Genomic DNA, 12,500 nt, shown 5'->3' on the forward strand with positions numbered 1-12,500 from the left:
CAGAAAACCCGGTTGCGTCACAGTACGGCTCAGTTTGTCACGGTTTCTCAACCACAGACGCTTTTTTTTTCTTCTTCCCCCCCCCCCCCCCCCCTTTTATTTTCTTCCCTTTTCTTTTTTGTAATGTGCAGACACATGCACAGATTACAAAAAAGCATGCTATAATACTTGCGGTGACGAAGCTTCATTCTAATCACGGTGTTTGTGATGTGATGTGTGTGTCAAAGGCAAAAGGAATGTCAGGAAGTGGGTTTGACACCAAGTGACTCACGACGCACGGCGACGGCGCCGACTGTGACTAATGCATAATAAAAACACAAACAAATTGCAAGATAGATAGATAGATAATTACTTTGTTCATCCCCGAAGGGAAATTGTCTTGTTGCAGCAATGTGGTACATAGGAATGTTGTAAAATACAATAGAATAGAAATAAAAGTAAAAAATAGAAAAATATGTGGGTATAAGACATAAAGTAAAACACAGAACGGAACATGGGCACTTACAGATAAAAGCAAGATAAATAAATCGTAAGGTGCAGTGGCAGAGCCATTAGAAGTAGGCATTATATAATAATAATAAAAACAATAATACAGATAATAACAATGTGTAATAGTGTATAATACTCGTGTATGGTACTACTAATAATGGTAGCAATAATGTAACAATAACAATATGGTGGCAATAAAATAACAATAACAATATATATATATATCAATAATAATAATATAATAATACAGATAATAACAATGTGTAATAGTGTATAATACTCGTGTATGGTACTACTAATAATGGTAGCAATAATATAACAATATATATATATATATATATATATCAGTAATAATAATAATAATAATAATGCTAATAATAATACCAATAGTAATAGTATACTTATAATAATAATACCAATGGTAATAGTAATAGTATACTTATAATAATAATAATAATACCAATAGTATTAGTGTACTTGCACATGTATAAATATATGTATATGTACATGCAGTATGCCATATGAAATATATGATATAATATAAGTATCAATGTAATTTAGTCCAGGTGATGATTGAGGCTCTGACGGAGGTAGAAGAGTTTAAAAAGTCTTATTGCCGCGGGGAGGAAGGACTTCCTGTCACGTTCCTTCGAGCAGCGGGGTTGAAAATGGTTGCAAATGGTTGCAAATGGTTGCAAAACACACTTTTCACTTCTCGCACGTCTCTCGTCAGCGAGCCTGGAGGGTCTCCAGGAGGTGGTGCAGGAGCGTCTGGCCGAGCTGCTGCGGGTCCTCAAGGCCGTCATCGGCAAACACCAGACCCTCAACTCGGCGGACATCTTGGGCGCGGCCGGCACGGTCATCGCCAAGGTCAAAGGTCAGTAATCAGTCGCCCGCGCACGCAGACGGTTGCTCACGTATTGGTCTGAATCGCCGGCTCAGGAGGAGGAGGAGGCCAGTGTGGGGGGGGGGGGGGGGAAAGACACCCGGGCGGGAATGTTTCATTGATCCCTGCTTTAGTGAGTTGGCCTGGAGAAACGTACAAGGAATCTTTGAAGGGAAGACGGCGGACGTGCAGAGCCTCGTCGGCCATCATTCAAGCTCATCCGTGTTTCTTCATTCTGTTTCGCGGTGTCGTTCGGAGTCTGCTCGTCTGACGGGTCACCTGCCTCGCGTCAACGCCCGGGCGGTGAACAACTGCGTAAGAATGCACGTCTGCGTTCGTCTGGCTCCACGGTGGCGCTCCAACAATGATTAGAATGGCGGGAGAGGAAACAAAAGGCTTTAAAGTCGACCACAGGAGAGCTTTTAACGGGACCCGAGGTGACTTGACTCATCGTTGAAGCATCACGCAGTACGATCGTTCATGTTTTGTCTGAGCAAAGTCTCTGTTCAAGAAATATCCTCTCAATCGGGTGACGAAATCTCTTTTTGTCATGAATAGGAATTATTAGTGGAGTTTTCTCATCAGGAGAATCAGAACTCTGTGTTTCTACTACCGGTTACTGTCGTGACCTCCTGTGAACTGGGTTAAAAAGGCAAATTTTATACTGGTCAGTCATTGTCAAGGTGGAAAAAAAGGAAATTAATCATCAGCCACACTTTAGCAGAGCGACTATCTGGATGACGGTAAAGCAGGGGTGTCAAACATGCGGCCAGAGGATCTAATCCGGCCCGCCATGTGATTTTTTTTTTTTTTTTAAGTATAAAAATGAAAACCGACAGAAGCTGATCCAAAAAACCCGAGATTGGCAAAAATGACATTGGTCAGAATTTGACCCTCGACATTAATGCAATCTGTGGAGGTCACATGACGCAAACACCTTTCACAATAAAACAACGAGTCCAATTTATGTGAAGTGATACTTTAGACACGTAAACTCAACATTTTTTTCCAGATGATGACAAATTGTTTTAATCCTGAATAAAAAAATACGATATCCAGATGCAGGTGACTGAGGTTTTTTTTTTTTTTTAGCAAATATAATAATATCTGATTAACTTTAATATGTAAATTTCAGAATAGACTGGCAAATTCTTGCAGTTCCAAAAGGATCAAAAGTAGGAAAGTTGTGCCCGTCCACAAGGGGGTGCCTGGCATCAGCTCACACCCCCCCCGACGGCACGCAGGTAACACAAAACTCACATAGACAGCGAGCCAGAGGAAAAGGGGGGGGGGGGGGGGGGGTGGATGAAAAGGAGAAGGCTGAAAGAGGGGATGAATGAGCGAGACATCAGAGATGCAAACTCAAAGCCGTGGCTGATAACAGGCCTTGTGCGCCTCACTGTCTTCAGAGCGTGTCGTCTCTTCACCTGCGTTCCTCTTTGAAGCCCGGTCGCGACACCTGGGGCGTTTGGACTGCCGCCAGAATGAGCTGGAGGAGGAGGAGGAGGAGGAGGAGAAGAAGAAAAAAAAAAAAAGAGTCTTCCTCCCTGCCTTTCCAAACACATGGCTGCCGAACCAGTTTCAAATGTCACACTATGCATTTAAGCTATGGCCAAGTAGCTTTTGTTTTGTTTTTTCATTCTTCGCCGTCTGCGAAGTTTCCTCAACCTGAAAATGTGAGGAACATCTTCAAGCCCCCCCCCCACTTATAACTTTTATTGTAAATAGGCAAAGCTTCTGCTGCTGTTTGTGTCCCCAAAACAAAAGCAGACATGGACAATCTTTTTTTTTTTTTCTTCTCCTTTTGAAAATGCATAGTAGATTACTGCAGTCAATCAAGGGAAGCGTTCTTATGCTCCTATACAGCCTATAGGGCTTCTTTTTTTTTTTTTTTTTTTTAACATTGTCTAAGGAATTTTTGCAGAAATAAGCATCGTCCCAAAGAGTTGTATGTCAGTATGCCAGAGAAATCGTTATGTCAAGATGGAAAAATACATAAACGCTGAGGACATCAGAGCCTAATTGTCACAGTTAGAATAGAATAGAGTAGAATAGAACTTTATTCCTCCCCAGGGGGAAACACAAACTTACAACAGCTCAAGGTAAAAAAGGTGCAGAAATTCTAAAATGAAAGAATTAAAATCTGTAAATATATGTAAATATCTAACAAAAGCCAAAAAATAGAATAAGTAAAAATAAAAAATAAAAAAAACAATCCAGTAAGAAAAGTTGCAGCTCAACCGTGAGAAAACAATGGGCCCTGCACTCCAACGATGCAGTTTCCATATTTCAGTCATGACGGGGGGGGGGGGGTTGGGTGGGTGGGTGAGGTGAGGGAGGGGGGGCAGAGCTCTGGAATCATTGTTATGAGACCCACAGGATGTCCTGAGGAAGAAGTCAGCGCAGAGTTCTACGTTCGCTATTCAGGGCCGGGGAGGTGCGCGGCGGGGGGAAGCTCGCGCCGCTGCCTCCTTTCTCCTGCTTGTCCTCAAGAGTCTCCCTGGAACGCGGAGCCGCCTCCCCAACGCCGTGACCTTTCCTTACGCTCTTGGACGCCCGCGGTCGGAACCCCGCCAGCCGCCGACATGGATCGAGGGGACTCCGGCGAAGGGGGAGATGGAAGCGCGAAAGCGAGGGGGTCGGCGTCCGCGTCGCGCGGGAGCGCTTGTTTAGTCGCGGCGAGCAGGCCGGGGAGTTCTCAGGTGTGAGTTCGCCGGACGATGACGGCGGGCGGCAGGAGGGAGAAGGTAAGCGCGGCGGCGGCGGCGGCCGCGGGTCGTCTTGCACGTCGCAGAACTCAAGCTGCGCGAGCGTTTCCTGTTGCGGAGGCAGACAGGAAGGACTCTTGTTTAGTCGGTTTTCACCGACTTGTCTTTTGGCTTCTCCCACTGCTCTCTGCAGTGTCGTCTTTTTTTTTTTGTTTCCTTGTTTATTTAAAAAAAAAAACTAAAAAAGTTTTCTGCGTGAGAATGGGAAGGTCTGTGCGCCTCGCCGAGAGTCGTCAAGCTTGGACGGCCTTCTGAAAAGCAGCCGGACGTCTTCGCCGTTGATAGATCTCGAAGAATGTGCACAACCGGTTGCTCTTTCTGGTGCGTGATCAGCATGGACGATGGCCCGGAGGATTCTAATGCGCTCGAACAAAGGAGACCGAATTTGGGATTCTTTCTGATTTTGTCTTTAATGTCCCCACCCTTGAAGAGCCTTTGAAGTTTTGTTCCAAGAAGAAACGCTGGTGGGGTAAGGAGACGCTCGGGCTGCACGTCGATGCCTTTGAGTTTGTCCAAACTCAGTTTTTTTTGTGTTTTTTTGAGGAGGGGGGGTTCCTTCTATTGACATTGAGAGATGGTTGTATGTCCTATCAGCAGTTACCTTAAAAATCCCCTGAATTCTTTCCGCGAGCAAATATTTACCCCTTTCAACCACGGGTCTGATTGCACGATTGCAGCGGCGACTCTCTACAATTTAATTCAGCCGTTTTTCCATCCATGACCATTGTACCGCCTCCGTACGGTCGTTAAAAAACCCCCGCCAACCACCGGCGCCCGGCCGCGTTAACGCATCTGTTGAATGATCGAGTTTAAAAAGCCGTTTTTTGCTCGTTCGCTCCATGTTGGCTAATGTTTGTTTGTTTTGTTTTTTTTTTAATCACTTCTCGCAGGCATTAACTTCAAGGAAGTGAACCCAGAAAACAGAAAAGCTATATTTGGCGAGCTGCACAGATCCATTGACACTTTGGCATTCACGTTCGGCAATGTGTGAGTACAACGCTTGTTTACCTTTTCAACACTACCAGATTTCTTTTATGACTTTTTCTTTTTTTTTTTTACTTTTTTTATGCTCCAGCCAAAAAAAAACAATCGGGCTGACTTTGATTAACGCACTGCTGCTCTTTAAAAAAAAAAAAACCTGCCATCGTCACCGTCCTTGTTCAGTATTTGGGTTTTTGAATAGCCGATTCTTTCTATTTCAAAGTACTGCAATTCAGAGTTTTCTATGCTTCTTACTTGCCTGTACTGTTTTATTGTTGTTGTTTTTTTTTTTAGAGTTTCTGACTTCCTTATGGGAGATGTGGACAACAGCTCAGGGTTGGGGATCCCCCAGACCAGAAGAAGCAGGGTGAGATACCTCTTCTTTTTTCTTTTTCCCCTGAACTCTCGGCTTGTTTTATTTCTTTTTTCCTGCCGAGGTTTGTAAATTTGTAAAACTACGGGTTTATTGAAAGCGCCTTCATTTAAAAGTACTTCAAAGTCTTGCTTACTGTACTTAATTGTGGTGTTAAAATTCTAAAAAAGCCGCTTTTGATGTCGGGCGTTGATTGGAGGTCTGTTTTTTTCTTTCCCCCCTTCTTGTCTTCTCCGCAGTCTTTTGACAACCTCGCCGTGGATCCAGAGGAGTATGTTTCAGAGAAGAGCGACCTCGTGGGTACGCTTCCTCTCCATATTCCGTCGTTTATCTCGCTATTATTGACTTCAGCATTTTTAACAGTGTGAGCTTGTGAGTGAGCTGGACGGCGGAATGCCTGAGGTAGACCCGCCTTAAACCTCTGCTTCCACCCCTGTTATTTCTGCTGCTTTTTTCATACTCGCGGCTCGTTTTCTCCCCTCGCCGTCCACATATCTGGCATTCCTTGCCCCGTTGAAGAGTAGTTCCTTTGCAGGATGGGAAACACATGGGGGTTTGTGTTTGAATCAGTGAAGAGCCAGTTGCAGTTGTACAGTGCAACTTGGAAAAAACGAAAATAACGCTGTTGGACTGTTTTTAAAAGCTGCGCTGTGCTCTCATATCCTCCTACGCAGAAAACATCGATGCTGTCATTATTATTTATTTATTTATTTTATTCAGCACATGCTGGCTGGGATAGTAGAACTGAGATGAAAGCAGTTTATTATTCGGACGTCGGTTAAACTCGTCTCGGCTTCACAGGCCGTGACGTGCCGCCGTCACGGGAGGAAGAAGTCGACCTGACGCTGCTGAAGAATGACAGCGGCGTGGAATCTGCGCTGCTCTACGCCAAGGCCTGGTCCAAGTACATCAAAGATCTGCTCGCCTGGATGGAGAAACGTCTGGCCATGGGTGAGAGACGCTCAGGCCACTGACGCCACCACCCAAACCGTCGCCGCACGAGGATCTCGCTTTACCTTTCCTTTACGTTTCACCGCAAGTTAAATGAGATCAATAAGAGTTTGGGCTTCGTGTTGAATCATAAAAAGTGTAAACACTTTAAAACTGTGAACTCATGGTTCGCACGCGTCGTTCAAATTGGAAGGACACCCATTATGCCCCGTTTCTAGCCGATGATATTAACTTCCCACCTCAGCTTGCTGTGGACCTTTGACGGTTTTAACAGACGCAATAATCCGTATAATCTCGACTCTCTTTCAGATATCGAATATGCTAAAAGCTATGCCAAAGTGGCTGAGTCTGCGAAGACACTGGCCAGTCAACAGGTAACTGAAGGTCCGCCGTGTCATTTGTGAGAACAAAACCTGTTGGAGATTACATTGCGTCTTTCTTTTTCCAAGGACTACATGCCATTCAGCGATCTCTATGTTTCCACATTCAAGAATGACATTGAATACAACCAGCTGCTTATTCAGACGGCGGTCGCTCTTCAAACTAATAAATTCATCCAGGTAAGAAGAAGTGCACGAGGAAGCAGACGGTGGGTAAATGGAGAATGCAAAGACTTTATCTCGCACTCGAAGCATGAAATTTTTTGCTCGGTTCACTTCAAATCGTCAGCGTATGAAAGCTCTTGTGAGCCAACCTGGTTCTTAAGATAACATGCTGAAAGGAGAAAATCTGCTATGATGAAGTTCCAGACAAAGACGAGACAATTTTTTCTGTTTTCATTAATATCATTAAATCCACATTATTCCAATGTCGTGTGCTTTTATTTGTTCTTTTTCTAAATTTTTATTTAAACAACTGATTTGATGTGACCAAATGTACATGTCTTGTTCAGCTGAAAGGGAAGCACCCTGGTCTGACTGGAGATATTTTACATTTCTTTTTTTTTTTTTTTTCTTAGCCCCTTCTGGCTCGAAAGAACGAACTGGATAAGCTGAGGAAGGACACAAAGGAGCAGTGGCAGCGGGAGCAAAAGAAAATGGTAAAGCAGTGAGTCCCTGTGTGGATACACGTTCAATACCTCGCTTAGCGTGGTCGGTGGTTCACAGTGCACATCAGACGATGACTCACTGGTGTATAATCATCCTCATTAGATGGCAAGTAAATAGATTTAATGAGTAGAGTCCGACTGAAAGGAAAGGTTGCTAATCAAACGAGGCGTTTCCCGTTTAAACTGAACTGTTTCATATTTATCTGGTAGCAAGAGGCAGAGGCGACCTTACGTAAGGCGCGAGCCCTGAAGGCCCAGAGGAGAGAGGAGTACCAGAAAGCTCGGTCCTCGACGAGCCGCTCCCAGGAGGAGCAGTCCAGCGCCGGGAACAAACAGCTGGAGAAGAAGAGGAGGCTCGAGGAGGAGGCGCTGCAGAAGGTGACTGGTGGGGGGGGTGTGGAGAGCCATTCATTCATTATACCATCATTGTATGTATTTACTGTGAACAAGGACTTTACGTTATTCCCTGTGTGTTTTGCCCGAGCAGGCGGAGGAGGCCCAGGACCAGTACCACACCTGTATGGCTGACGCAGGCGTCAGACGACTGGATCTGGCCAACGCCAAGAGCACCGTCCTCGCTCAGATCCGGGAGATGGTCTTCCAGTGTGACCTCACACTCAAAGCCGTGAGCAGCTTCTTTTTTTTTTGTTTTTCATTATGCAACACACCAGTGAACGAGAGGGGAAGGCTGCACCCAAGCAGTCACTCTCTTTCTTCATGTCTCACCGAATACGCCCGGTTGCGCGAAGCCCCCTCGTAGGTTTTAATGCGACCGCAAGGAGTTTACCTACCGTAGTGCCCGCGAGCCTTTTTTTTTTGAGTTCCTCGCACTGACTCTCGAGTTCCTCTTTTTGCCAGGTGACGGTGAACTGGTTTCAGATGCAGCAGGCGCAGACGGCGCCCCTCCCCGCTCACTTCCAGGCCCTCGGCGAGGGCGCCAAGCTGTACGAGCCGGGCGAGGCCTACGCCGAGTTCGTCCGAAACCTGCCGAGACATCTGCCCAAGGAGCGCCTCCACTCCGACTCCATATCCTCCGACAACACCAGGTACCCCCCGGGGAGGATTCCGCGGATTCTAGTTACTTACTGGTGATGAGTGTCTGTGCCGCTTGTTCCACACTTTCCCGAAGATTCATTCCAGTTCAGAATTAGTCACGAAGGACACGTTCCCGCCAATAATGGGAGCCGGGCAGAGCGAAGTGAGCCGAGCCAAAGCGTGCAACTCGTAGTCCGGTAGTTTTCGTGTATTGCGGATCATTACGAGGGTGAAGGAGCGGAAGCGGTTCCTCCCACTCCGCTCGGAGTCGCTCAGTTCTTCTTTCACGCAAAGGTTACCAGTGAGTCAGAGCGCGGGGGGGGGGGGGAATGCAGGAGAGTAAGAGCCACGGGTTGAATTTCTTGCCCTTCCTCAGGAAATATCTGTGGCGCGGGCTCAGCGCACCGGGGGAAGATTGCGAGCGTGAGAGTTTGGCTGCGATTTGACGCTGTCCCCAACACACTACTTAAGCTGTCAAAGCTTTGTCAGAGCCAGCTTCCTACACACACACACACACACACACACACACACCGGTTACCGCCAGGAAAACAAGCAACGCTCCATAACTTCTGTCTCGTCGTGTAAAAGTGGAGGGCGAGATGACGGGTGCCGTCGGGGATCTGTTCGGTACAGCAAGGAGTAAATTACTGGGGGCGTTGAGACCAAAAGAAGAAGGAAAAAAAAAAAAAGTTTTCCCTCTGCAGACGTTTGGACTTAATTGTTAATCTGGCATTATTTGCTCTAAAGGTCTCATTAAATTTTCTCTCTTCGGTCTTCTCATTCGGACTACGGCTCACTTTCGCTTCTGACAAGTAAAAAATGAAAAGTAAAATTATGAAAGCTACGTGCCTTTTCATTCATTTATTTTTTTTTTTAATTAGTATTTTATTGTGTTTTCCAAAATGTACAACAGTCAATCTTTCACAATACAAGCACATTTCTCCCAAACCCAATGTCCTTTATAGTATCCATACTTGTAATAGAAGGGAATACTCACACAAAACAAAGGAAAAATAAACAGACAAGAAAAAGAAAAATATAAATAATACAAAGATACAAGAAACAGTTGTAGCTCAGAACCAGGGGTAAAAATTAAGAAATACTTTATATATATATATATATATCTACCCGGCCTCTGTAGAAAGGATTGCCTTTTCATTTATTTAATAGAAATAAAACCCTCTTGCAATGCGAGTCATACAAAGGGAAAATACCTATAGTGGAGTAAAAAAAATTATGTTCACCCAGTATGAACACATTCAAATAGCCTCTATCATGAATTAATCTTTAATCTTCCCGTGTGTCTGGTTAAAAATGTGAAAACCATTCAATCTCAGAAAATGTCAAACTCCCCACAAATGGACATTATGCAATATAAACCTGTTGAAACTGTGGAACAATAAAAAAAAGAAGTGTCCTACTGCTAAATTCATCACAGGACCTTAAATGCCAACCTTATTTCTCCAGGTTTGTCTTCAAGAAAAGGTCAGTGGGCAGCACTCATTCCTCCCACGGCAACCTGTCGCAGGCATCCGTCACCTCCGGCGACGTGTTAAGTGGGGACGAGGTGGACAACGCCCTGCACCGCCACGCGAAGATCCGGGAGCAGCGCTCCAACAGCAGCACAGACATACAGGGTACGTATTCCAGCGGACTGTACGTTTGTCAGCCGATGCCCGATCGGAGGAGGCGTCTCAACACGCAAACGCGTCTTTTTTTCTGTGAACGTCTTCAGGGACCGAGTCATAAGCGGCCGTTCTCAGTTCTTGAAGTCAAAATAGCTCCGCTTGTGTGTCACTTATTAATCACGGGGTCTGGAATATCTGTTTCCGAAAATAACAGTGTCGCGCCTGTCACTCTCCGGGTTGTTCTGCGTTTGACCGGTTGGATCTGTGTGTGTGTGTGTGTGTGTGTTCCAGCAGCATTGAGGAACCAAGTCCCACTGAGAGCCTGGGCCTCGGGCAGCCAGGGCAGCCAGGGCAGCCAGGGCAGCCAGGGCGGCATGTGCAGTGACTCGGAGAGCGCCGGGGGCAGCAGTGAGTCCAGGTCCATGGACTCCCCGACCGCCAGTCCAGGTAAGGACGACTGTGCACCAAGGTTTTGTGTTGCGTGCAGTTGAAAATCACGAATTCACGTTGGGAGGGGAGAAAAAAAAATCACCTATAAATCTGTTTGAACTGGGAGAGTGAAAAGCTGCAAGAGAAGTGGCTTAACTTCATTGCAGCGCCTGGAAAACGATGAAGGAATAGCGGCTGAATCAACGGTTAGACGGATTTGTGCATCGTGAATTCGGCGTTTCGGCAAAACACGTGACTTTTGTCTCTTTCGTTCCGAATTGTTGTTCGGTACAAGCTTGAGCCGTTCGCTATTTGCAGGCGACTTCAAGCGCCGGCTGCCCAGGACGCCCTCCACGGGGACGATGTCTTCAGCCGACGACCTGGACGAGCGGGAGCCGCCGTCCCCCTCCGACAACGGTGAGACGTCGCCGCCGGCGCTTCAGCCTTAATAATTACGTCGTCGTCGTCGTCGTCGTGTGTGCGTGCGCATTTTTTTCATTTTCTCTTTCCTCCCCAGACAGACGTATTCTCACGTGTCTGCTTGTTTGTTGCCGTAACAAAACCAGTCGCCGTGTGTGTGTGTGCGTGTGTGTGCGTGTGGGTGTGTGTGTCGGCGACACGCCGTTGCGCAACTCTCGTTTCACGCTCCGACACGGAGCGTGTTGTCGGTCAGGTTCTGTGGCGGGATTTCTGCTCGTATCCAATGTTTTTGTACGCCGCAGATCTGCACAGATCGAGGTCATGTTAGTTTTGGCAAACGGGCTCCGCTTACACTTCCTGCATCTGTGTCGAGTCAGAGTGTTTGTTTTCTCATTGTGAGCTGCAGTGAGCCGACACCTCTTCTGTTTGAACCGACGTGTAATCGTGTGTTCCACTCTAGAATGACAATGTCAGTTTATGCAAACCCCAAACTTTTATCTTATTATTATTATTATTATTCCCCCCCCAAGTCTTCTTTAACCCTTTATTGGAAACTTAATGAAATATGTGTACATTAAAAAACAAAACAAAACAAAACCCTGAAAAAACTTTTTTTTTTTTTTTTACTGTCTTTTTTGAACAGTTGTAAAATACAAGGACAAACATATCAATGCAAATACAATACAAAATAAAATAAAATAAAAATATATAATTAAATTAAATTGCAGGGGAACTCACAAGGGTCACATGTGTCTTTGTCAACACGTCTCGTCTCACTCAGTTGAATTTACATTGTCACTGTTCTTGTATATTGTCCATTTCTCCCATTTCTCCTCAAACTGGGATCTTTGTAATCTCAGCATGTGAGTCAAATCTTTCCATGAACTGGATCTGCTCAACAGTCTGGATCCATTGTTCCGTAGTTGGAGGATCAGCGTGGTGAAAAATGTTTTTTTAAATGTGCTTTAATCACCTAGAAGTTTATTTATGCACTTGACTGCGTCAGACAACACAATGTGTTATATAATCCTTGTGTGTTTGTTTTAAGCAGTTGCAGTTGGTTGCTGTTTTCCGACCACGGTGTTGATATTTTACGCACAACTTTTATCTGCAAAAGAGCCAAAAGCTAAGAAACACACAAGAAGAACTTGCATCTCATTAATTAACTTTCCATTTTCCCCTCTGTTGAGGTATTTCTTTCCGTTTCAGGGACGTTTACGTTGCCAAACGTTGTCAGTTGCTCAATAAAAGGATTGAATTGGTTCGTCGAACGTGATAAGCAGCGATCAAAGCGACAAAAACCGACCAACTTCTCTAATCGTCTCCACTCCAGTTCTGTTTTTACTCCAGGCTGGTGGTAGTGGCGGTGTGGTTTAGTCGTGTTCCTCATCGGCTGCCGTCACTTTCAGGTCTGGCGGAGATGGTGACGGAGACGGCCAGCTCCCCGGGTCCCTTCCGAAACGCCCAGATGTCCAAAGCGGCTCAAACCCAC

The 12,500-nt window shown here is 45.6% G+C and overlaps 1 protein-coding gene across 3 annotated transcripts in view; it reads left to right on the plus strand.

Annotated features, from left to right (window-relative positions):
• Window positions 1-12,500, plus strand: part of LOC308135890 (rho GTPase-activating protein 29-like) — a 30,240-nt gene that overhangs the window by 12,869 nt on the left and 4,871 nt on the right. For 2 of the 3 annotated variants that reach the window (XM_080504037.1, XM_080504039.1), the window contains exons 3-17: window positions 1,223-1,366; window positions 5,034-5,130; window positions 5,419-5,491; window positions 5,737-5,797; window positions 6,299-6,448; window positions 6,758-6,822; window positions 6,898-7,008; window positions 7,407-7,487; window positions 7,707-7,874; window positions 7,984-8,121; window positions 8,355-8,542; window positions 9,999-10,168; window positions 10,451-10,606; window positions 10,907-11,005; window positions 12,418-12,500. The exon at window positions 12,418-12,500 is cut by the window's right edge and continues 81 nt beyond it. In XM_080504037.1, the coding sequence (XP_080360163.1) occupies window positions 1,223-1,366; window positions 5,034-5,130; window positions 5,419-5,491; window positions 5,737-5,797; window positions 6,299-6,448; window positions 6,758-6,822; window positions 6,898-7,008; window positions 7,407-7,487; window positions 7,707-7,874; window positions 7,984-8,121; window positions 8,355-8,542; window positions 9,999-10,168; window positions 10,451-10,606; window positions 10,907-11,005; window positions 12,418-12,500 (1,784 nt within the window). The remainder of the gene's footprint in view (window positions 1-1,222; window positions 1,367-5,033; window positions 5,131-5,418; window positions 5,492-5,736; window positions 5,798-6,298; window positions 6,449-6,757; window positions 6,823-6,897; window positions 7,009-7,406; window positions 7,488-7,706; window positions 7,875-7,983; window positions 8,122-8,354; window positions 8,543-9,998; window positions 10,169-10,450; window positions 10,607-10,906; window positions 11,006-12,417) is intronic. The other variant, XM_080504038.1, reaches the window with a different exon arrangement.

Source organism: Blennius ocellaris (assembly GCF_963422515.1).
Source record: "Blennius ocellaris genome assembly, chromosome: 10".
NCBI lineage: Eukaryota > Metazoa > Chordata > Actinopteri > Blenniiformes > Blenniidae > Blennius > Blennius ocellaris.